Raw genomic sequence first — 23,181 nt, forward strand, 5'->3', positions numbered from 1 at the left:
GCTAGCACTTACAACAGTGAGTTATCACAGTAACGACAATTGAAATAACAATCATTTTAATGAAACCCTAACGATCATTATCATTTATCTATTTTATTTTTAGTTTTTGAATTTAATAAACCAAATGTAGAAAACAGGAAACAATCTTTCTCTCACACGTCTTGACCAGTCGTTGCGTAAGTTAGCTTGCAACGCGCTTCTTGTAATCAATTCGGCTATATATTTTATACAGAAAAAGTAATCATAATGATCAATTAATAATTTGTTTTATTCTTAAATTATTTCTAGTAGTGATAAAACAATTTATAAATTCTCAATGTTTTTCACATCGCGTTAATACTGTGATGCGACACGCTATGATAATATTTGGCGATAGCAATATTGAAAGACTTCTTTTAAGTGGAAGTTTTCTTACTGAATAGCACAATGTACATGTAAATTTTATATATAATAAATATTTCGAGATAATTCTGTAGTTCGCCGCTTTTAAACTTTTTAAAAATATTACATAATATTAGATTTTTGAAGTAGGCTAAAATCACTAGCGGCGTTTTTTCATAAAGCGAAATAGCTAGAAGAGCCATTGATTTCGTGTCTTTACAATATCGCTTGAACAGAGTTGACTCATCATTCTAACCCAAGTAACATACAAAAGGCGCCACAGGGACGGGTTGGTTACCTGCGGAAATTTGCTTTCAATCAATAGTTTGAAACGAAAAGAATCCTATTTTATTCTTTAAATCTCATCTTTAAAAAAAGATCTTTCAGAAAAGTCACTCATTCGACAACTTAATTAAAGTAATTAATATATTTCTGCTACTTTTTCTTATCAATAAATTACTCAATGGATGATGTATCACTTGATTTTGAGCGCAGAGCATGTTAATTATTAATAAACTTACAATATATATGTATCGTTGTGGTAATGATTATAAATATTGCATAATGCGCTCTTATCTGAATGTGTTCTACATTTTAATTTCTCTCGAACAACAAAATGTTTGCTTTATTAAAAGTAAAGAGAAAGTAAATCAATAATGAGAAAATCTAAAATTAAGTTTTTTAGTTATTTTCATTTAAATGTGAAATATTATTACAGTTATCCTAAAATATATTACAAAATATCATATAGATAAATTAACTTATATTCATTTTTATATTCAGGCTTATAAATTTATATTTATTTAGTAGTTTCAATACATAACATACTACATTAAAGATAATCCGAAGAAATGATTACTAAAGAATGTAAAGACAGAATTAAATATGCTTTAGAATCAGTAATTATATAGTAAGGAAGGAATGCTTCAAAATTAGAATAAGATAGATATATACTAAAAATTGGAACAAAAATGATGTCCATAGAAGAAAGATGCCTAATGTTCAAATTAGTATAAATAACGCATAACATTTTTTTTTCTAAAAAACAGACAGAAAAATCATTGTACATTTATAGTTTTTTTATTCAGTCGACTAAATTTTTAATTATTATATTAGATTATACAATTTAATTTATTGGTTTAATATTTAAAATAAATTTAAAATTATAACAGCATTTTCTTCGAGTTAAATGAAAATTATTATTTGTTAATAATGATTTTATTCAACGAAACAAAAACAATGAAAAACATCACCACCATTCAGCAAACGTTCTAATTTCGTATGACATTTTCGACTCTCATTTTCAGTTCAGTCATAAAACTTCTGAAATAAATATTTACAACATAGTAACTCAGTTTCCAGTTTCACTGGTGTGCTTCAACTGAATTTACCATTCAGTGCAGAAGGGCAATCTGCGTTAACACAGCGTCATCTTTGTTTTCTCTCTTTCTCTTTTTTATTCCGAATGATTTTTTTTGCAATCTAACATTAAATATAATTAATGGTTTTCTAATATCTTCTTAATATTAGGATAAGCATTAATTCAAAATATAATTATTTTTAAGATCTATTTTTATTCATTTTTAATGTATATTATTATATAATTTCATTAATTTTTGTTTGCACTGAGTAGAAACATAATTTAAATGTGCCGATGTAAATAAACTTTATGTAATAATATTAAAAAATGAAAAATAAGTATTAAGTTAAAATTATTATAATATATCTCTCAACAAGTGGAGTAGGATTACATTCGGTTTTTATGATACAAACCACTTCTGAATCTTTGTAGAGTCTATTAGATAGTGAAGAATGAGAGCAGAAAAACAACATGCTGAAGAATAAACTACTTTAAAAAGTAATAATACTATCCAGGCTGTAAAGCAGGGATGGGCAACCTTTTTCTACGTAAGGGCCGCATTTCAAAACTTTTGAACTGACGCGGGCTGCACACAAGAGAAAAGAGGGGAAAACTGTCGATAAATCACAATTTTTTATTCATATATAATTATAAATTAGCATAGGTATACTTAATATAGATTCTGGCACCGATCTAAACGTAATATATCGGAAATATTTGGTTAAATATCAGTCACTGCTAGTTTTTAAATTAGTTTCGATGTGTCTGTTAGCCGGTTTCTTGTTTTAATTTTTACTAAATTCATTGCGAAAAAACTTTTCACAAATATAAGTTGTAGAAAGTAATGTTTGAATTTTTGTCGAATATCTCATTAAGCTGGGAAATTGATATATTTATTCATATTTTATGCCATGCGCGCCGCAAAACATATTACTGCGGGCCGCATACGGCCCGAGGACCGCGGGTTGCCCATCTCTGCTGTAAAGGGTTAATTTATTGGACAGATTTTCTGTTTGCAATGGAGACAAGATAATATATTTCCTAAAATTTTAAATATTCATCTCATGTAAATTCATATCTTTTCAAAAAAATATGAATTCATATTCAAATCACATGTAGATTCTGAAAAGATACAAATCTATATACGATAAAAGCATTATGTTCAATGGAATAAAGATATAACATATATCAATGATCAAAAAATATTGGTTTAAAGACAGAATTGGTTTAAAGTTTTAATTATGTTTAATGTGAATAATCTATTTAATCAATTTATATTTTAAATAAACAGATCCGTAAAGTGTACTCATAATTAATTATAATTACTTCTTAATATTTTAACAGTAGTACTATATAGTATTTATTTAAATACCTTAATTAGTTTAGGTTCCATTTTGGTTTAAATTACATTAATATAGATTTAATTTTGATTATTCTTTTTGATATTTTACAAAATATCAAGATGATATTCAATTTAGGTAAATGAACACAGAATATCCTAATTTGAGTGGGCTACTATCATAAATTTCTCGTAATTTAAAAAATATATATATTTTTTCAATTATATTAATAAAATAATATGTTTAAAATATATTAACAATTTCAAGTAAATCTTAGAAATGAAAGTTGAACCAACTAACAAGTTCAAGTATTATATGAAAAATCACAAATAATAGAAATAAAAAACGCTCTTTAGGTCTTTTTCTGTGGAGAAAGAGGCTCTGATTTTTGTCATCTAACAAACAGTAAGTGGAGAAAGGGAAAGAAAAAAAAAAAACGTCGACGAGGATTGTATTACCTTCCAGATGTTATCGACTCAAACATCGTTCCCAGCTGCAGACCTTCTACTATAATCTGCAATAACGCGTGAGTCACAACTCGGTCGCTTGTCCTACTAATTGTCACTAAAAGCACACCAAAAATGAAACTAGTTAGCTCATTGTATTGCAGAATTGAAGAAATCTATTCATCTCTATAAAATATTACTCTATGTTTATTTTCAGTAAACTTATCGCATGAGTGAACCTGCCCCAAGTTTTTTTTTCCTATTAATTATTTTTCACACGTAAAACACTTTTTTACGACATAAAAATAAACAATTGACATGTATAAACAATAGCTTAAACTCAATTAATTAATTATAATTAAATTTAAAAATAATTTTTTTGAATAATTAAATTGTAGAGATATGCACACCTCGACTTAAACTGCATAACTAGTTTTAAGTATATAATTTAAATCTTATCAATATTTAATGTTCAAAAGCGGGTGGTTGTTACTTGAACTATTTATTATTGACCTATATTTATCTTATTGCATCCCGTAAGGGCGTCGAACTTAAAGAAGAAAAAAAAAATATATATATATATATATAGATATATAAATACATTTAAATCTGTTAAATTATATTATTTACGTTTTAAATATTTTAAAATATTTTTTTAAAAAAAGAAACACGCTTACAGGATATTGTTACAATTTTTTGAATTTTTTTTAATGAAGTTATGAGAAAAATTTGATTCTGAATAGTTTTCAATTTTCCACATTTATAGAATGAATCACGGCATTTTTACTGACTGAATAAAATAGTTACTTGGCATCCGCTTTCCCAAGGATGTTCTATTTAGTTTCATTAAATGGGATGACTTACTCCATCTTGTCCGCTTAGAATCTTCTAAATTGAAATTTTTTCGAACGATAAAACTGTACATTTTATTTAAATGTGATTTAAGTCACGTAATCTAATTGAAATTAATTCAGATTCATTTACTTAAACGGTGATCAACCGAGATTTAAATGTAAAATATTTATTTAATTGTGTTTAAGTGAATTCTAAATGCAATTTTCTTATTTTAATTGAGATGATCATTTTACTATAATTATGTTTTAAATAATATTTATCTATTTTGTGATTGGCGTGTTTTAAAGATGATTTAAGTAAAAAAAAAATATTTTAGGATTTAATTAAGATTTGCCTGTTTAATTAAAAATGTAAAATGTCATAAATGTGATGAATTTTAATTGTGATATATATAAAATGATTATTACATTTGTGATTTAAATGATTTTACTTTTAATTGTCATATAAAATTAATTATTATAATTACGATTTAAATATGTTTAATTTTAATTATAATTTAAATATAATTTTTTTTTTTTTTTTTTTTTGCTATAGTTGTATTTTAAATATAATCTATTTAATTTAAACACAGTTTTAAATGTGATTTAGAATGATGATTTGAATCTAATTTATTTGCTTTAAATTTCATTTAAAAAACGAGAATATAGAATTGCTGGAAAATATTATTTTTCCATTTATTAATAGTTAATAATGGATTTCATATTATAAATAGTAGTAAATGGGAAGGCCAAACAATTGGTTTGGGAGTTGGGAGTTGTGTTTCGTGCAGGTGTGGATACACAGGTGTGAACAAACACAATTAGCCATTCAGGAAAATCAGACTTTTCTATGTAAGGAGTGAGTCAGGCAAACTTGTTTCGGATATGAAATATTTTTAGGAGAAAACTAGGCCATTTGAAAATATTCTTGACCTTTACGCAGTTTCAATAATAAAGAGATTTTTATTTTTGTTTATCTAGATATTAACTGAATGTATGTTACGTTTAATAAAAAGCTACAGTTTATAACTTCACAAACGCTTTCGATAAAAGATGAGACTAAGGTCAAGGGAGTCAAAAATTATCAATTCGATAGACACTGACGCATTTGGAAATTTGTTTAATCGTTTCTTCATTATCTTAATATCATCTATGAAAACAGGATAGCCTTCGAATACAAAATTAAGAATTTATTAAAGATTACATCAAGAACCTACATAATTTTTAAAAATTTATATAGATTTATACAGCGTTTTATTTTAATTATATATAATTTAGAAAAATTAATTTAAAAAAGAAAAATCTAATATTCTATAATATTGGGTGACGTCATATGGGGTAACTTGGTTGTCGGTTGAGGTTCAAAGGCCAGTTCCGAGCTGCCGTTGCTGACGTTCGGAGATGCTTTCTTGATTAGAGCTGACTCTGAATCAAAATTCTTTTATAAAGTGTGCAACTTAAACACTGGAATACTGGAATGTTAACAGCCATATATCACTGTAATATGTTTTGGTTTGGACTGAGTGTTGTGATGTCCTTTTTTGGAAACTCGTATGAACAGCATTCAGAACATTTAGTTGTGGCTCATGATGTATATCCTGGATACAACATAAAAAAGTTAATAAATAGGGGTCAGTCATTTAGTCTTATCAATAATGAATTTTCAAATTATTTTACCATATTCAGTGATGGTGTTCTAATTCCAACAGTTAGTATAGCTCATTTTATAGATTCCTCATTTACTTTGATTATTAGAGAAGATTATCCTAACAGAACTGTAGAAAAAAATTTAATCATTCATGTAATGGACAAAGACAAGATGTTAAAATTTATAAAGGATACATATCTAGGAAGTGTAATAGAGAATGTTCCAAAAGGTTCTGAAGTAGAAGGTTTGGATTTATTTTTTGCAACAACTGATCCAAAGGATCAAGTAAAATATCAATTTATAGATGGAAATGAAGATAATTCATTTTGACTGAAGTTGGTCTTACATCTGATACCATGCAAGTCAAAGAACTAGCCAACCGTTACCTCTCCTACACACTCCGGCAATCCTTCCGCGTCTAATCCCCAGACCGCCAGCCCAGCCCGTCGTAGGGTTTATTTTTGCTGGACAAGAATTGAGCCATCACGCCTTGCATGACTACATGAGGTCTAGGCATTGGACTAAAATATAACGCGTTGTGTACTGGTGTATGTGTGTAATGGTCGGTTTATTTCGTCTGCTCTGTCATCTATTGCATTTGGTCGGCGCGGCACTCCGCGATATAGCTGATCAGACTTCACGAAGAATCTTATGTTAACCGACGCTGGTATGTGCGGTCAGCGTAAGAACTGAGCTGATTATCGCTGTACTACCAGAGTGAGAATCCACTCCGTATCTCGACTACCTCTAGTTTCTTCTGCGACAACCTGGCAGGCGCTCATACGTATGATCTAATCGACTTTTTATAGTTCTTTGCTTTGGTGGTCACTCTAGTGCCCTCAGTCCCGCCAGAGTGTAACGATGTAATCGGTTGCCTGCTATCCGTATACTAGATGTACCGCGAGTGTGGGAGCGCGTAGTTTTAGTCTTATCAATAATGAATTTTCAAATTATTTTACCATATTCAGTGATGGTGTTCTAATTCCAACAGTTAGTATAGCTCATTTTATAGATTCCTCATTTACTTTGATTATTAGAGAAGATTATCCTAACAGAACTGTAGAAAAAAATTTAATCATTCATGTAATGGACAAAGACAAGATGTTAAAATTTATAAAGGATACATATCTAGGAAGTGTAATAGAGAATGTTCCAAAAGGTTCTGAAGTAGAAGGTTTGGATTTATTTTTTGCAACAACTGATCCAAAGGATCAAGTAAAATATCAATTTATAGATGGAAATGAAGATAATTCATTTTCGATCAGGCAAAAATCAGCAATTGATACAAATCTCATTATATATACAAATAATTCATTGGATCGTGAAACTAGAAAGGAATACAATCTGACTTTAGAAGCATCTAATAGTAAAGGTGATAGTGCAAAGACTTTCATTAGGATAAAAGTGGAGGATGTAAATGATAATCCTCCTCATTTATTAAAGAATAGTTATAAATTCCAAATACCAGATTCTACAGAGCTACACAAAGTTATTGGAAAGATAATTGCAGTGGATGTTGATGGTGATCAACCTTTATATCATTTTTCAAAAAAGCATTCAGTGTTTACTATTATTCCAAAAACAGGACAGATATTATTATTGGAAAAGCCACAGCTAAAAACTTACAAATTCCTAGTGGAAGCTCACGATAATCGTAAACCACGTTTAACAAGTAATCGTGTTCCAGTTATAATTGAAGTATACAGCCATAAGAAAGTCAACGAAAATACAACAGAAAATCAAGTTATATTAGTGCGTAGTAAAAGATCGGTTAGACCTACAAAGACTTATGTATATAAAGAAACAGATGGAAGTATCAAGGGTAAAATGATGTTTCATTTAGAGAAACTAACTAACGAAGAAACATTTAAATTAGTAGACAAAAATCGTTGGATAGACATTGAGGAAAATGGAAGTGTTAAAGTAAAGGAACCTTGGGACTACGAACAGTTAGAAAAAGAAAAAACTATAGATTTTTGGGTTTTAATAGACATTCCAAGATTTCAAATACAGGAAAGACAGCGTGTTATTATTTACGTGAAAGACGTCAACGATGAGAGTCCTAATTTTATAAATAGACCTCTACCTATGCAAACTGTAGTACAATTAAATGCACCTCCAGGTACTCCTGTTTTCAAATTACAAGCTAGGGATCCTGACCAAGATCATGATATACATTATTACTTAGTTCAAGATCAAACTGGTGGCAGATTTGAAGTTGATGAAAGATCTGGAGAGGTACGGACATTAGGAAGTGATCCTTTCATGTTGAATAAAGAATATGTATTGCACGTAAAAGCTGAAGATCGAAATGGACGAATGGGAAGTGGTAGCACTCTGCAGTATCAATCGACCGGAGAGAAAAGGTTATCTATAATGGGAGGGAAAAGACCACCTCAGTTCTATATGTCACATTATGATGTAACCATTCCTGAAAATCAAAAGAAAGATTTTAATATTATTGAAGTGAAAGCAAAATCATTTGCTGATAGAGAGATTAGATATAGATTAAGAACTCAAGGTAAAGGTTATGGAACTTTCAATATTGATCCTATAACAGGAGAAGTAAAATTAACAAAGGATTTGGATTATGAGGATTTGCGACAACTAAAGTCATATTATCTTATTATTACTGCAACTGAAGATTCTGGCGGATTTTCCACAAATGTTGAGCTGATAATAACAGTAACTGATGTAAATGATAATCCACCAAGATTTGAATTACCTGATTATCAAGCTCATAATGTTCCCGAAGATGTAGAAATTGGAACTTCAATTTTACAAGTTTCTGCTGTTGACATGGATCAAGGGAAAAATTCTGAAATTGAATATTCTATAGATAAAGATGAATTTACAATTGATAATAAAGGCATTATTCGTTCCAATAAGAGACTTGATGCAGATATTATGAATACATATGTTTTAACAGTCAGAGCTACAGATCAAGGAGATCCTCCTTTAACTGGAACAGCAACAGTACGAGTTTATATAGGAAAAAAAAAAAAAAAAATGATGAACTACCAAAATTTAGCCAAGATGTATTAATATATACACCCAACGTAGATATTCTGAAATATTTAATTAATTTTATTTTATTATTTTTTCCGCACTTCAAAATTTTAATGATGATATGCATTCGTTAAGTTCTCTCAACCGACAGAAAATTATGAAATTTTGACTGATGATGGACTAACTATGCAATATTCTTTATTTGTGTCAGAAAAGATTTTTTCAGTCATTTTTCTTCCAAATAGCTTTATACTTGGACTTTTTATCAGTAAAATTTATTGAAGAATATTAAATTAATATCTTGAATGTAATTTAAAATATATATTTCGTAAAACTTTATGATATTAACTAAAATAATTTTCTTATAAAGATTAAAGTGCGTTTTGTATAAATGAACATAGATTTATATTTATTTGCATTTATTTGTAAGCAAATATATAAATAGAAAAAATAAATATAATAAATACTGGAAATTATAATTTAAAAAATAAAATATTTGATTAAAATTTAATAATTTTAATGAGTTTAATATTCTTATAATTATTTAAAACGTGCAAAACGTTTGTTTTGGTAGAATAATATCAATAGTTTACCTAAGATGATGATGGTAATGGTCAAAGGCGAAGAGGAGAAAAAAAACGTCAATCAGTTTATTTAAATATAATTATATAAAAGTAAATATTTTAAATTTTATGATTTATGGAAGAGTAAATGCCTAGAACATAAATTAAACAAAATTATAAATAAGCATATTTTAAATTAACGATGATAGATTTTGACAAATGTTATCAAAACCATAATCTCATTTCACGAAGATCAGTTTTATATTCATAGGACAACTTTAAAGAAAATCAGTTTTAACTCAATGAATATTTTATGACAGATAAATATGATAAAAAAAAAAAAAAAATGATAATATTCATGCAGAGTACATATTATTCTAACAAATAGTTTGAACAAATACTGTATTTCATGAGTGGAAAAAAATTTACAATTATCTTTCATTTATGTATTCCTTTCTAAAAAAAAATATAGAATTAATTCTATATTTTCATTTTAACTATTTGAATTGATTATTTTTAATGTGTTTTTATGTAAAGATATCGTTTCTAACAATTTTAATAATGAAAGAATTGATTATGAAGAGGTAATTAGGGCACCTCCTTCTTACAATCATTGCATCCATCTTAGCTTAAAGGATAATTATCACAAGTAGCTATTGACTTCCCAATAAGTTAGCAGTGACCTATAAATGAGAATTTAATTACTTTAAATAAAAGAAACGACTGAACTAAGATAAATCAAATCTGTTTTTTCTTATTTTTTATCTTTCATTGTTGAATTAAGTACACTTCGATTGAAGAAATCATAATAAAGCTTTTCTTTTTTTTTTCTTTCTCAAAGAATATTTTAATTCGGTAGCCTTTATCAAAGTTGTACTGTCTTTTACATAGTTAATTTATATATCTACATGTATTCCTAAATGTTATAAAAGTAAAATAATTTTAAAGTTATTTTCCTTGTTCTTTTTACAGATATAATGAATTCCTGTTTTAGTAATTTTTTTTCTTTTCGATTCTATGAATGAAGTCATACGTTTTATTTTATTTTAATTTTGTTTGTTTTCGGAAATATCCTAAAGGAAATTTCTTAAAAGTTAAATAGAAGAATAACCTTTAAACCGTTTTTAAAATTAAAAATTTGCTTATGATAAATTTTTAATTAAATTCAAAAAACTTTAAAATTTTATAAAAATGTATTTATATTTTGAGAAATTGTTCTATATTTCGCACAACACAAGATTTTTCTGTTAATTTTTAATTTTCCTTTAAATATTTTAGAAATTAAGTTTTATTTTATAGCAATTTTTTAAATTAAATAATTTATTTGTTTTCAACATTTTTAAAAATAATCTTTTCAATTCTTTATTGGAATTGTTTAAATTTTATTTTATTATTCGAAATAATTTATTTATTACAACATAAAGACAAATATTGAACGACTTCCCTTCTGTGTGCTTAATGTTTAAAATCGTGAGAATATTCCAACTTTATCGCATGAATAAAACACATTATAATGCAAATAGAAGACATAAAGGAATAAATTTGATATCTTTACAGATAGGGATTATTAGTATATTCTGAGTAGATTTTTATCTATCTTCAAACTTATATCCTGTGGAGAGGGATCCATACAATGCGAGTTTTCAGGAATCATGAATAAGCGCAACGCTCTTTCATAATGAAGGACATTTTGTATGAAGCGTTTATGTAGATAAGAAAATGGGTTTGACTTTTATGACTAAAATAAATATAGAAAAAAATCTGTACATATTATTTTTAAACAGAATAAAAGAGAAAATAACAATAAATAATTTTAAAACAGAAAAAAGTTATAGCTTCGTAAAATAGTGCTTCTTTCTTTCCTTTTTTTTAGATTTTGCAAATCCAATTTTATTAATTTTATAAAATTTTAAATATCTTTTATACTGCATTCAATTACGTAACTGCATGCTTAGAGATGAGAATATATTTAGATATCTTGTCATATTTTATGCAAAATATAATATGTGACAGGAGACACAATGGACATCTGTATAAAATGACAGGCTTGACAGAAATGTCAAATTTGTTGAAGATTCATCTACATACAATATTGTTTGACATTTTATAAAATCGATTTTTTTTCTTTTTTTATTTAAATTTTTCGGTTCAAAATTCTTATTAGAAAGTTCTATTTCCTACTTAATATTTATATATTTACAAAGATATATGTGCATCAATAATATTCATTCAATCTGAACTTTCACCTTCAATAAAACAAATCAGCATAAAATATAATGCAAAAATATTTGCCAAGTATAGTATATAGACAAAGGTAAAAATTTAAATATGGCTTTCAGGATGTTTACAAACTTTATCTTTTGCTTTTTTAAAAGGAAAAAATCTATGTAAAAATACATATAAGAGATAGAATGTATCATAAAATTATTATAGTTCAATATAAAGGTTTTAATTTATCACGAATAATTGAAAAATTTTTTTTTTGTTTCTCTGTTTCAGCGGACATTGTTATTATAAGAATTTACAACAGTCATTACTTGGCCGGATAATGCTGATAGTCATAAATTTTCTTTTCCTGATCTGCAGTTGGCTGTCACTTCGCATATCAAAAAACTTTAAAAATTTTTTTCTATTAGCTTATAACGTATTTTATATCTTGTTTACCGTATTTTAATTATTTTGAATCGAATATTGATGATGAGAATGTGAATGTGATAAATTATATAAGACAAACAGGTTATAGTTCAGAATTATAAATCTTCTATAAATCATTTCAAAAGGTTTATATTTTAAATTAGTTATTAAGAATATTTTTTTCATGGTAAATTTTTGATTTTCTATGTTTAAACATATGTAAAGCCTAGGCTAATAAGTTTTCTATATTTTAATCGACTTATTCTATTAAAAATGTAAAATTTCGTTCTTTTCTAACAATATAATCTCAAATTTGAATTTTTATACTATTTTTTATAATAAGAACATGTAAATATCACAAAAAAGTTGGAAAGAATACGGTTTAATACGATTTAATTATGATATATTAAATAACATTTTAACATTAGATATATGTGATATTAAATTTAAAGTGTAAATTGTAAGCAAAATCATTTTTATAAGTTATTTAACGAGTTGTAGATGTCTACATTTTAAAATGCACTTCACGATTAAAAATTGTTTGTTTTTTTCACTTTTTAAATATTTGTTTTCGTTTAATTTAGTTAGAAAGAATTGTTAAAAATTCTCTCCACTAGTTATAATATAACATCTATTAATTAACCTGCTGAAAAAATATGAATTCGACTTTGATTCTCTCTTCAATCTTTTCATAGCTTTTGACCCATCTTTAAAAGGGAATTAAAGTCTCTATCCCGTTTAAGATATTTTATAACAGGATAGAAAATTCTTCTAGTGTTAAACTTTAACCTATTAATCTGGAGTTCATCTACGAGCGCACCTTTATTCGAATTCTCATAGTGGATGGGATTGCAATTTTTCTGTTAGCACGGTGATGATGATGATGATGTAGTACGGAGTGATTGACCTCTCACCGTTGATTCGCATTCGTTGCCGTTTTATCCCCCCACCAACAAACAGGGACTAAACAGGGGAGATGGACGGATGAATGTTGTCCGTTTAGTGAGTATTCTTGGGTGTCGGTAGCCAGACTCGATGCCGCCAGTCGGTGTGATCAGTCACTCACTCAGTTAGTGTAACATCACACACCGAAAGATAGATCTGTCCAAATAGTTATTATATAACGTAGAAAGATTTAAAAAAGGAAAACATTTAAAATTTAAAATATTTTAAAGCATATACCGATCAGTTTTTTAAAAATGTTTTAATCGTGTTAATATATTTATTTGCACGTTTACTATACTCGTCGTCGCAACAACCGCAGCGAACGAATACTCGTAGATCTAATTGTGATGCGGTCGTTCGTCCGTTCGTCGCCCGATGCTGTGTTAGTGTTGATGGATTCGTAAGAGGAATTTATTTGTTATTTTTATGAACATTTGTGAAAAGTAATATATTAAATATATTAATAAATGAAACCATCCTCGCTACATCACCAAATAACGTAAGTACGAAACATTTTTATCCGCTACGGTAACGTAAATAAGTTAGGCCTAGCCGAGTGACTTACTTGATGAATCCGTGTGAAAATTGTTTAAAAAATTCACTTATTAATACTTTAATTAATTAAATACGCTTCCGCCTCTTACGTTCTTCTACGATTTACCATTCTGTTAAGGATTAACTCGCTTTATAACTCGTAAATGAATTCTTTTTTTCCCTACCAAGTGTCATTCTTGTTAAGAAAGACAATCTTATCTCTGTTTCTTTAACAAATATTTAGAATCTGCACTTCCGTCCGACTGACAGTTCGTTAGATATTTCTCTCCTCCACTAATTTCCATTTATTCTCTTATTTATATCTTGAAAATATTCACTTATGACTACAAACGGTACAATATTTATTTTCTAACAAACTTCATTTACTTACAATTGATAATTATGTTTTAAACTTAAATTGTTAATAGGTTTTAAACATTTGAACAACAGGTGTGGAATGTATCATATTTATCAAGTGTGGCCTAGTAGGTAGTTGAATTGTTCTTTAAATATGATAATGTTGATTTCCTCATTCAATGATTGTTACATTTTACACTCATTATATCAAGCTTTTCTGAAGTGTGATGTTTGTGGATTAATTGTCTGAAATATATTAATCCACAAATGTCGTAGACAATATTTGTAAATATACTTGTACGTTAAATTGTTGAATTGCTACTGATGTCGGATATGTAACTTAAAGTTTTCGCTTTGTTAATTAAGAGTTTATCTGATGATTGTATTAACTACTGTCGGCATATGTAATATGACATGTATGTCTAAGAGCGTATATATTTGTAGATACAAACTTCAAAATAATAGTCCAGTGCAAATATTAGCTTGGAAAAATTGATATGTATTGTATTTTGCAGCTTAGATTTTAATACCAAAAAAATATATATATAAAGATTTAAATCTAACAGATGTATAGTATATTAAAAAATCCTTTAAAGTAGAAATTTCCATGACTGATTTTTGTTATATATTACACAAGTAAATTATGAGAAGAATTAAGTCAATGTTTATAATTGGGTAAAAGTGATTTAAAAAATTCAAAATTTCAAACATTTTACAAAATAAATTGAACATTTTGGAATGTTTACAAAGCTTATTTAATATATAAGAAGTTAGAATTTTTCTATATTCCTATAAATTATTTTTTCCTGAAGTTGTTTGCAATGTATTGAGTACAATTATTTGCTAAATAACTGAAATTATATTGAATTGCATATAGCTGGAGTGGCTCTAGTGTTGTTTACAGGAGGTGACATTATATTTCATTTATAATGTTTTCTGTAAGACATTCAATTGAATTTAGCATTCACTGTGTTTAAATCTAGAAATTACTTGCATGTTGATTTTAATTTTAGAAGAAGTTTTAGGTAATGGATGAAAGAAATATGATAACTAAAACAGTATACACATTGAGTGCTGCTGTTTACAGTAGCCTAATAGAAATTTATCCTGGAGAAATAAGCTTACTAGTAAAATGTGATTTTATTGTAATTCTATATATGATATCAATTGAGAAAATTGGTTTTTAATTTTATAAATTGTTTCCTTTTTTGTTTTTAAAAGGTTTAATCCTAAGGTAGCCTACTACGATTTCTTGGTAAATTGAGTTATTTTTGTTATCATTTTATTTTTAACTGATTTCAGTCTGTTATGACACACTACATTTATTGAAATAATAAAAATGTTTGTTGCAACAAAATGATATTTAAAATTAATTTGATATTTACTTTTATTGTTATATATTACAATGGGATTTTGAAACTGTTTTTGATAAATAGTATTATTCCTGTGAGTCAAATATGTTTTTACTTATTGTTATCAAGACAGATGACAATAATAGTTAAGATACGATCTACAAGTTATGTCTTGATTACTTATCATGATATCACTGTAAAAACAGATTTTTAATTTTGAATTATTTTAACATTTTGTAATATTGATAAAATAGAATTATTTTGAGCTTTGGTGTGGGTAAAGTTAGAAATAAAAAACTAACATTGAAAACATTATATTTTATCAGTAGTAATTAGTAAACATTAAATACAAAATAACAAAAATTCTTACATTAAATGAGTATTCATAGTTATCATTACTTTCTTAGAATAACTTATATACAGTGAAACCAACCTGCTAATGTGACTAATGTGACCACTGAAGGGACCAGCTCATTATACAGATGGTGACATTAGCAGGTTTTACTGTATAAGATAACTACATAGATGCTTAAAAGTGTAAATAAGCCATATGTTTTATCTACTGATAATGTTTTCAGAACTAGCATGTCCATCTTTAGACTTTCAGACAATTATAATAATGCAATAAGAATGAAAAACAAAAATATAAATTTTAAACTTTGCAAGTTCACAAGGATCAAACATAAATAAGAAGCAAATACTGTAAATTAAAAACACTTTTTAATTGTGCTGCAATTTGAAAAAATTGTAGGTCTATAAATTCCCACTGTCATCTGTCTCTCTTTCCTTAATCTCGAGAATGGAGTTAGATAGATGAAATCCGAGACCAGATATGGAAACCTTAGGGGCAGAAGGCCCTGATTAACTATGTACAAACTTCTGATGCAAACTGAAAGTCACATTATTTCAATTCAAAAGTTTTCCCCCAAAAGCAGTTAATGGATAATCAACTCTAGTGTTAAAGGAAAAGTATGATGTACAGAGGCAAGCCACTACTAATAATTTGAGATGAAGAGCATATATTTTAAATTAAATAAATTGAAAATATAATTAAAAATTGCAGCCTGGCATTGTGACAATGTCACAATAAATAATTTCTCCATTTAAATATATATGCTATGTTTAAACATCTGCAAATTTGCATGTACAGAATACACAATAAAAACAAATGTGGATATAATTATATATCAAATGGCCATGTATGCTCAGCAGTATATATAAAGCTTAAGCAATTTAAGCCTGAAATTATCTCAAGATAAAATGGAAACTTTAAAATTATGCAAATGTTAATATAGTTGTATTAACAAATGAGAATTAAACATGAAATGGAAATTAACAATAAAATAATGTAAAAATAAGATAATAAAACTAAACTAAACTACATAAGATAAAACAAACATCATTAGATAAGATATAGGAAGTCTTTGGACTGAATAGTCAAAAATTTTAATTTTGTTTTTTATTTATTTTGTGAACATGTATACATCAACATATCACCTAACCCTTCCAGCTTCTTTGCTGTAAGTTTTATCCAGATCAAGAAGTTCATTTTCTCTTGAGAACTGTTGCTATCTCAGATGGTAAGTGGTTTTCAATATTCACACAAAACAGTTTGGCTGCTCTTAAAACCATGTTTTTCTCAGATGAAGCTTGATCTCATTTATCAGATTATGTAAATGTCCAGAATAATTGGTTTTGGGCCTTGGAAAACCTGCATATTTTTTATAAAAAACTTCATTTACAAAATGTAGACATTGAATGCATATCTCACCAAAGAATAATTGAGTTTCTTTTTATGGTATTGTCATAACTTATGTGTATAAAGACGACATCCAACAATTTTTTGCTCTTCTGGAACCAAATGAGTGATTATGTTTATGTTGGTTTCTATATTCAGGTACTCCTCCACTTACATACAGATTAGGCTTCTGATGTTTTGTTGTAAGTTGAAAACTAACATAAAATATTTTTACACGGAATAACCACTTATTGTTAGTGTTTGGTCCTTTAATATAATTAATATAATATATTATACTCATTTACCTGCTCGCTGCTGTTTAGGAGCAGGTGTTTTAAAAGGGTTTTTTTCCACCTAATGCACTAGTTTTATAATATCCAATTTAGTTTCCAGGATATAAATGGAGATAAATGCATTTCTTGAATTGAACATTTATCCCACTGCTAGATTTACTATTATATTTTGGATGCATTTTGAAGTACTAATCATAAAAAAAAAGCCGAAAACAATAATGAAAAATGCTGTTACTCCAAAGTTACCAACTTTGATACCATCTCTTGAGTGTCAATCATAGTCCCCACAAGGTAGTGACTGACTGGACCCTAGTCAGGAGCCTGGTATGAAGATGACCAGCTTGTATTTTTTGCTTTGCTTGGATTTTCTTGTGGAATATTCAGTTAATTTAATTGGAGTATTTAATTCCTGTCAATCTTTCAGTTGGTTGTTCTGTCAGTTCTTGTGTTGGTTGTTATTTTGCTTTTGTTTTTAATGTTGAGTTTGTCATTGTAAAATTTGAGTTTGTCAGTGTAATTCCTCTATTGTCTCTAATAAATCTAATCTATGTTTTTGCAAATGTGTGCTTAATTTGTGAATGAAAATAATATTTTTTGTCATTTAGCTGCCTTATCATATCCCAAAGCAGCTTCAGGGGCCAAATGGTTAAGTCCTTTGCCTCACATCACTAAAGTCTTGGGTTCAAGTGGGGAGGGGAGCTCGCAAATGATCCTGATCTGGAACCCCCACTGTAGGATGAGGGGCATGGCACCAATGGACAATTTGCAATAGAAATAACCTACATTAATTACAGTGGAACCTCGTTTAATGAGCACCTAGCACAATGAGTATTTTTGAGTATTTGATTATTTTTGAGTATTTGAGTATAATGAGTATTGAGTATTTGCCTTGCTTAATGAGCGATGTTTTGTATAACGAGTGAAGAGGAGAGGGGAAGTCCCAAATTGTGCGCATGTAGCATGCTCCATCAGTCTGTGTTTAGCAATCGTTTCTCTAGCATCTTAGTGTTGCTTGTGATCACATATTTTTCCAAACTTGTGTTCACACATATTACTTATAAACATCAACAACCATAGCCTTTTATATAATAAACACATGCCAAACGATATGCCAAATTAAATTTTAGAAATGTCTGAATTAAAAATGAACTATTTATAATTATTAAATTTAATACGAGATGGAAACATAACTGCCTACCTCTAGTCAAATTAATTAATTTCTAATATTTAATTGTAGCCTTTACATAACCCAAGAATTTGACATATTGTTTGGAGTGTTTATCAAACATATTAGCTGTGATTTTTTTTTTTTTTTTTTGTTTCTGCAGATTGAATTCTCATTCCAGGATGGTTCATTCCACGCTAGAAGAAAAGATGATGATGATGATTCACGTTCCTTAACAGTCTATATTATACAATTTATTTTGAATAAATGTTATACATAAAATATTTGAGCATTTTTTCGGCATGGAACACATTATCGTATTTTACATTAATTTCTATGGGAAAAATTGTTTTGCTTAATGAGTGTTTCGCATTATGAGTAAGACTCTGGAATGAATTATGCTCGTTAATCAAGGTTCCACTGTATTTATTTATTACTGGCCAAAGACTGATTTAACGGCATCCCATAAGCAGCAACTGAACTTCAGAATTGGTGTGAAATTTAAATTTCAGATGTATGGTCAAATTGTTTGTAAGTCTGAAAGTTCATAAGTTGAATGTTTGTAAGTAGGGGAACTCCTGTACAGTAAAATCTTGTTAAATCAAAGTTTGAGGTAAAAAAACTCCCTACTTTTAGTTAGAGTTTTGTGTTAATGACTAATATCCAGTTTTCTGTGACTATAAATTTTGTCATGAAGCTATCTCTCAACAATCTGTTTATAGAATGATTACAAAATTGTGTACAGTTTATGATGCTTTTGAGTGCATTGTCAAGGTGTTTTCTCATGTTCCAATGAGAATGCCAAAACAAACCGTATTAATAAAAAGATGTTGATTCAAGGCTGTAAAGGTGTGATATTGTGTTTGGCATGGAACTATAGGTAGTGTTTATTGTAATTGTCTGTATTCACATGGAATATAAAAGAAAATGAAGGCCATGAGCTTATCAATGGGTGGTGGGTACCCAAGAAAAAAGGTTTGAGTTAAAAGTACTAACAATTTCAAGTTAATGCGACTGTATTATAATACAGTCGCATTAACTTGAAATTGTTAGTTGTTCTTGAAATTTCTTGGGAAATTTCTTGGTGAAAATTCTTGTAACTTGAAATTGTTAAAACCTATTTACTGTTCCTGGGAGCTGTGAGCTTTGAGCTCATTAAACGAGGTTCCTGGGAGCTTTGAGTTAATTCAGTTTAACTTAGTGATGTTTTAATGTGTATAAATTACAACCACCCAATACTTTAATATTGCCAAGGAATCTGCAGGATTTTATTAAGCTATATTTCAGATTATTAATTAATGCTTCTTGCCTTTTTTTCTTTAAATATTAGCTTACTGTGACTGGACTGTGCTGTACTAAGGATTGACTATGCTGTGTAATAAGTTCTATATGTTAATAGGAGCTATTATACTGATGTAATGTCTAGTAGAAAGAGATTGAACTAGTCTAATAGTTTAAAAATCAATTTTTTTTCATCTAGATGTTATATCAGCATAATAAGTTAAATTAATATATTATATTCATAGTAAACTAATATTAATAAAAATATTTGATTATTAAATTTATCAAGAGATAGTGTCGTAACTGCCTACCTCTAGACCAGTGATCTCAAACTTTTTTGATCATGTACCCCTAACACAAAAATAATTATAAGTTGTACCACCTATAATATATATATATATATATATATATATATATATATATATATTATATTATAGTAGGGGTACAACCAGCGCTGGATCCAATAGGTGAGAGGCCTGATCGAATTTTTTTTTTTGCGGGGCTCCTCAAACTTTAAATAACAAAATTAATTAACAGCTATTTTACATATTGAAATATGTTGTTTTATTTTTAATAATAATATACCTAGATATTTATTTTTGTAACATGTACTATTTTTAAAAATATAAATTTTGATGTGATGCGGGGCCCCTTCAAGCACGGGGCCCAATTGGCACCAATTGCTCCAATCGCCTCAAATCCGGCCCTGGGTACAACCTATAATTGTTTTTGTATATATATATATATATACAAAATCAAATTATTTATTATTTATTTATTTTAAACAATATACATACATTTAAATTAAATTACAAATTTACATTTTGAATTAAAATTTAATTTGAGTTATGTGATTGTTTTTGTTTAGTAATATCAGAAAAATCTGGTTTGATACCCTCTGTTAATGCAATTCGAAGATCTGATTCTAACTCTAATTTATTTCTGTGTTTGATTTTAATTGTTGTCGTGGCATAAAATGCTACTTCACATAGCTATGTAGAACCAAATAGTAAGATTGCATTTGTTATTGTGCTTACTAAATCTGGATATTCAGTTTTTAATCCCATCCATCAATTACGAAGAGATTTTTCTTTAAATTTGGATTATAATGTTGTTCTTTCTCTCATGTCAATTAACTGTTCTTGAGCTGCAATTGAAAGATGATCTATTTTTACATTTTCTTTGTGTCAGAAAATTTGCTAAATTTTCACTATAAATACATAATTTGTGCTAAATTTCCCACTACCATAAAGCAGATAAGTGCTCAGCAAATAATTAGTTTAATTCACCACACTACACCTTAAAGAACACAAGTATGACGTCAGAAAAGGCTCCAATGCAACGGTACTTTTGCAGTTTGCGCAGACCCAAGGTTCAATAATTAAATGGGAAGAAGCAGTTATTGTCAAACCCTTGAGCTCCCCAACGTTAGCAAATACCGCTGAAAAAATTGAAATTTACAAAAGCAAACTGGAAGAGACATGCATAAATGCGAGGGACGCAGACAGCCTACCGACAGCTTGGAAATTTGTAGTCAAGAAATTTAACATGACCTCGTAGTCTTGTCTTAGTTTATATTTACATTTTTTATCAATTATTCCTTAACAATTTGCTACTATGTTTATATAAAGTATCACCAGTAGATTTATTTTTATTTTTTACTTTTTATTTTCACTATTTTGATTTTATTGTATATTTATATTTGTATATATTATCTTGTTCTTCCTTTTTTCTGTTATTGATGCTTTGAATTTTTAAACAAATGCATTCTTTTAATGGAATCTAATGTTCTGTTTTCAAAAGTTAAGCCTGAGGATGGCCTATTGAGTAGGCCGAAAACGTTAGTTCTTTCAATAAAACTATCTCAGCAACAAACAAAGGTGTAGTGTGGTGAATTTCCCACTACCTGCAATTTGAATTTTTTTCTGTTTATGATCGCAAGTGATTGTGAGTCTACTTCTTTGGGAGGATGACTGTAAGATTATACAGACTGTGGACTGGACACACACAGTATTTTGAAGGGAAACTTGGCATACCCCATGTATTACTTTGCATATCCCTGGGGTACGTATAGCCCACTTTGGAGACTACTGCTCTAGACAGAGTGCTTGAATTCTGATTATTAATTTAAGTAGCCTTAAAATATAGCCCAATAAAATACATCAGATCATTTGGTTATAAATACTATACATTTTTTATACATGTTTGTTAAGGTTATTCATTTTAAGTCAAAAATAAAAATTTAAAAATTAATAATTTTAAAGTCAAACAATTGCTGGATTACATTGTGCTATATTACTGCTGCTATTAATAATTATGTGTTAATGATTTTAAAAAAATAGCTAATTATTGACTAGGTTCAGCATCTGTTTGAAATTAATTCATGAAAATTTTGTTGTTAAAATAACTCAGAGATGGGCATGAGTTTTTTGATTGTTTCATAAATTCAATTCAGAATTTGTGAGCTGTTAAGATAGATACTGTACAAAATATTTGCAAAAACATTCTGAAATAAGTGTTTTACAGTGAATTAGAAGTAGAGACATACCTCTGTAAGAAACACATTGAGGACAATTATGAATAACTAGTAAGAGAAGTGAATAATAATAAAACTATTGAAGAAAAGGAATCTTGTCATTATTTGTTACTAGCAGATAAGCCCGGCATTGCTCGTGCAAAAAGTAATGATAGTGAAGATTAAAATTATTATATTATAGGAAATCTTACCCGTTTTCACAGAATGCAAGAATTAGGTCCCCCTGTTTCCAGACTAATTAGAGAATTTTTAGATGGGTGTAAAAATATGATCGATTTTCCGCAAAAAACCGCATCTGCGCCTGTAAATCTCACACATTGCTTTCTCTTAACACTTCCATTGTTAAGGAATAAACTTTCATCCCCACGTAGTACTCTACTAAAACGCAGATAAAAACAAAAAAGTGCATCTAAAATAGTTCAGTAGAAGCAGAGTTCTTCAGGATAAGCTATAATCCTCTCCGTCTCCTCGTGGGGGAATTTCAAAAAATCCCTTCTAAACATTCTTGTGACATACCCTGTGTACCAAATTTCAACTTTCAACTCCTAACTGTTTGGGCTCTGTGCTGGATCCAAAACATTTGAGAGTATTTGAGTGTTCTGGAATGTACCACAATGATCCGGGATGTTCCAGAATGTTCCAGAATGCTCTCAAATACTCTCGCATGTTCTGGACTGTTCTAGAAATTTCTAGAGGGCGAAACTTCAACAGCACGCCCTTCAGGTAAAAACGAGAACCTTCTTCATGGATGGAGGGCTCCACACCA

At 28.4% G+C, this 23,181-nt stretch overlaps 2 protein-coding genes across 8 annotated transcripts in view; both read left to right on the top strand.

The window, feature by feature from the left end:
- Positions 1–5,858: 5,858 nt before the first annotated feature.
- LOC136983349 (neural-cadherin-like) lies at positions 5,859–9,255 on the top strand. Its single transcript, XM_067280048.1, has 2 exons — positions 5,859–5,991; positions 6,922–9,255. The coding sequence occupies exons 1-2, from the start codon at positions 5,865–5,867 to the stop codon at positions 9,051–9,053; spliced, it is 2,259 nt and encodes a 752-aa protein (XP_067136149.1). The 5' UTR covers positions 5,859–5,864; the 3' UTR covers positions 9,054–9,255.
- A 4,226-nt stretch (positions 9,256–13,481) lies between these two features.
- The window catches only part of Mad (Mothers against dpp), a 48,306-nt gene continuing 38,606 nt past the window's right edge, over positions 13,482–23,181 (top strand). For 2 of the 7 annotated variants that reach the window (XM_067280060.1, XM_067280063.1), the window contains exon 1: positions 13,484–13,658. The gene's annotated coding sequence lies outside the window, so the exon portion shown is untranslated. Of the gene's footprint in view, positions 13,659–23,181 lie in introns of all 7 variants that reach the window. The other 5 variants (XM_067280061.1, XM_067280067.1, XM_067280062.1 and 2 more) reach the window with 4 other exon arrangements.

The sequence above is a fragment of the Centruroides vittatus genome, unplaced genomic scaffold (genome assembly GCF_030686945.1).
Source record: "Centruroides vittatus isolate TY-2023 unplaced genomic scaffold, ASM3068694v2 contig_880, whole genome shotgun sequence".
NCBI classification, from domain to species: domain Eukaryota; kingdom Metazoa; phylum Arthropoda; class Arachnida; order Scorpiones; family Buthidae; genus Centruroides; species Centruroides vittatus.

Excerpts from the sequence above, each read along its gene's own strand:
- LOC136983349 (XM_067280048.1), top strand. The coding sequence starts at position 5,865 with ATGTTTTGGTTTGGACTGAGTGTTGTGATGTCCTTTTTTGGAAACTCG. Across the intron at positions 5,992-6,921 it reads AAAAAAGTTAATAAATAGGG|CGCGTAGTTTTAGTCTTATC; the intron begins GTCAGTCATTTA and ends CGAGTGTGGGAG.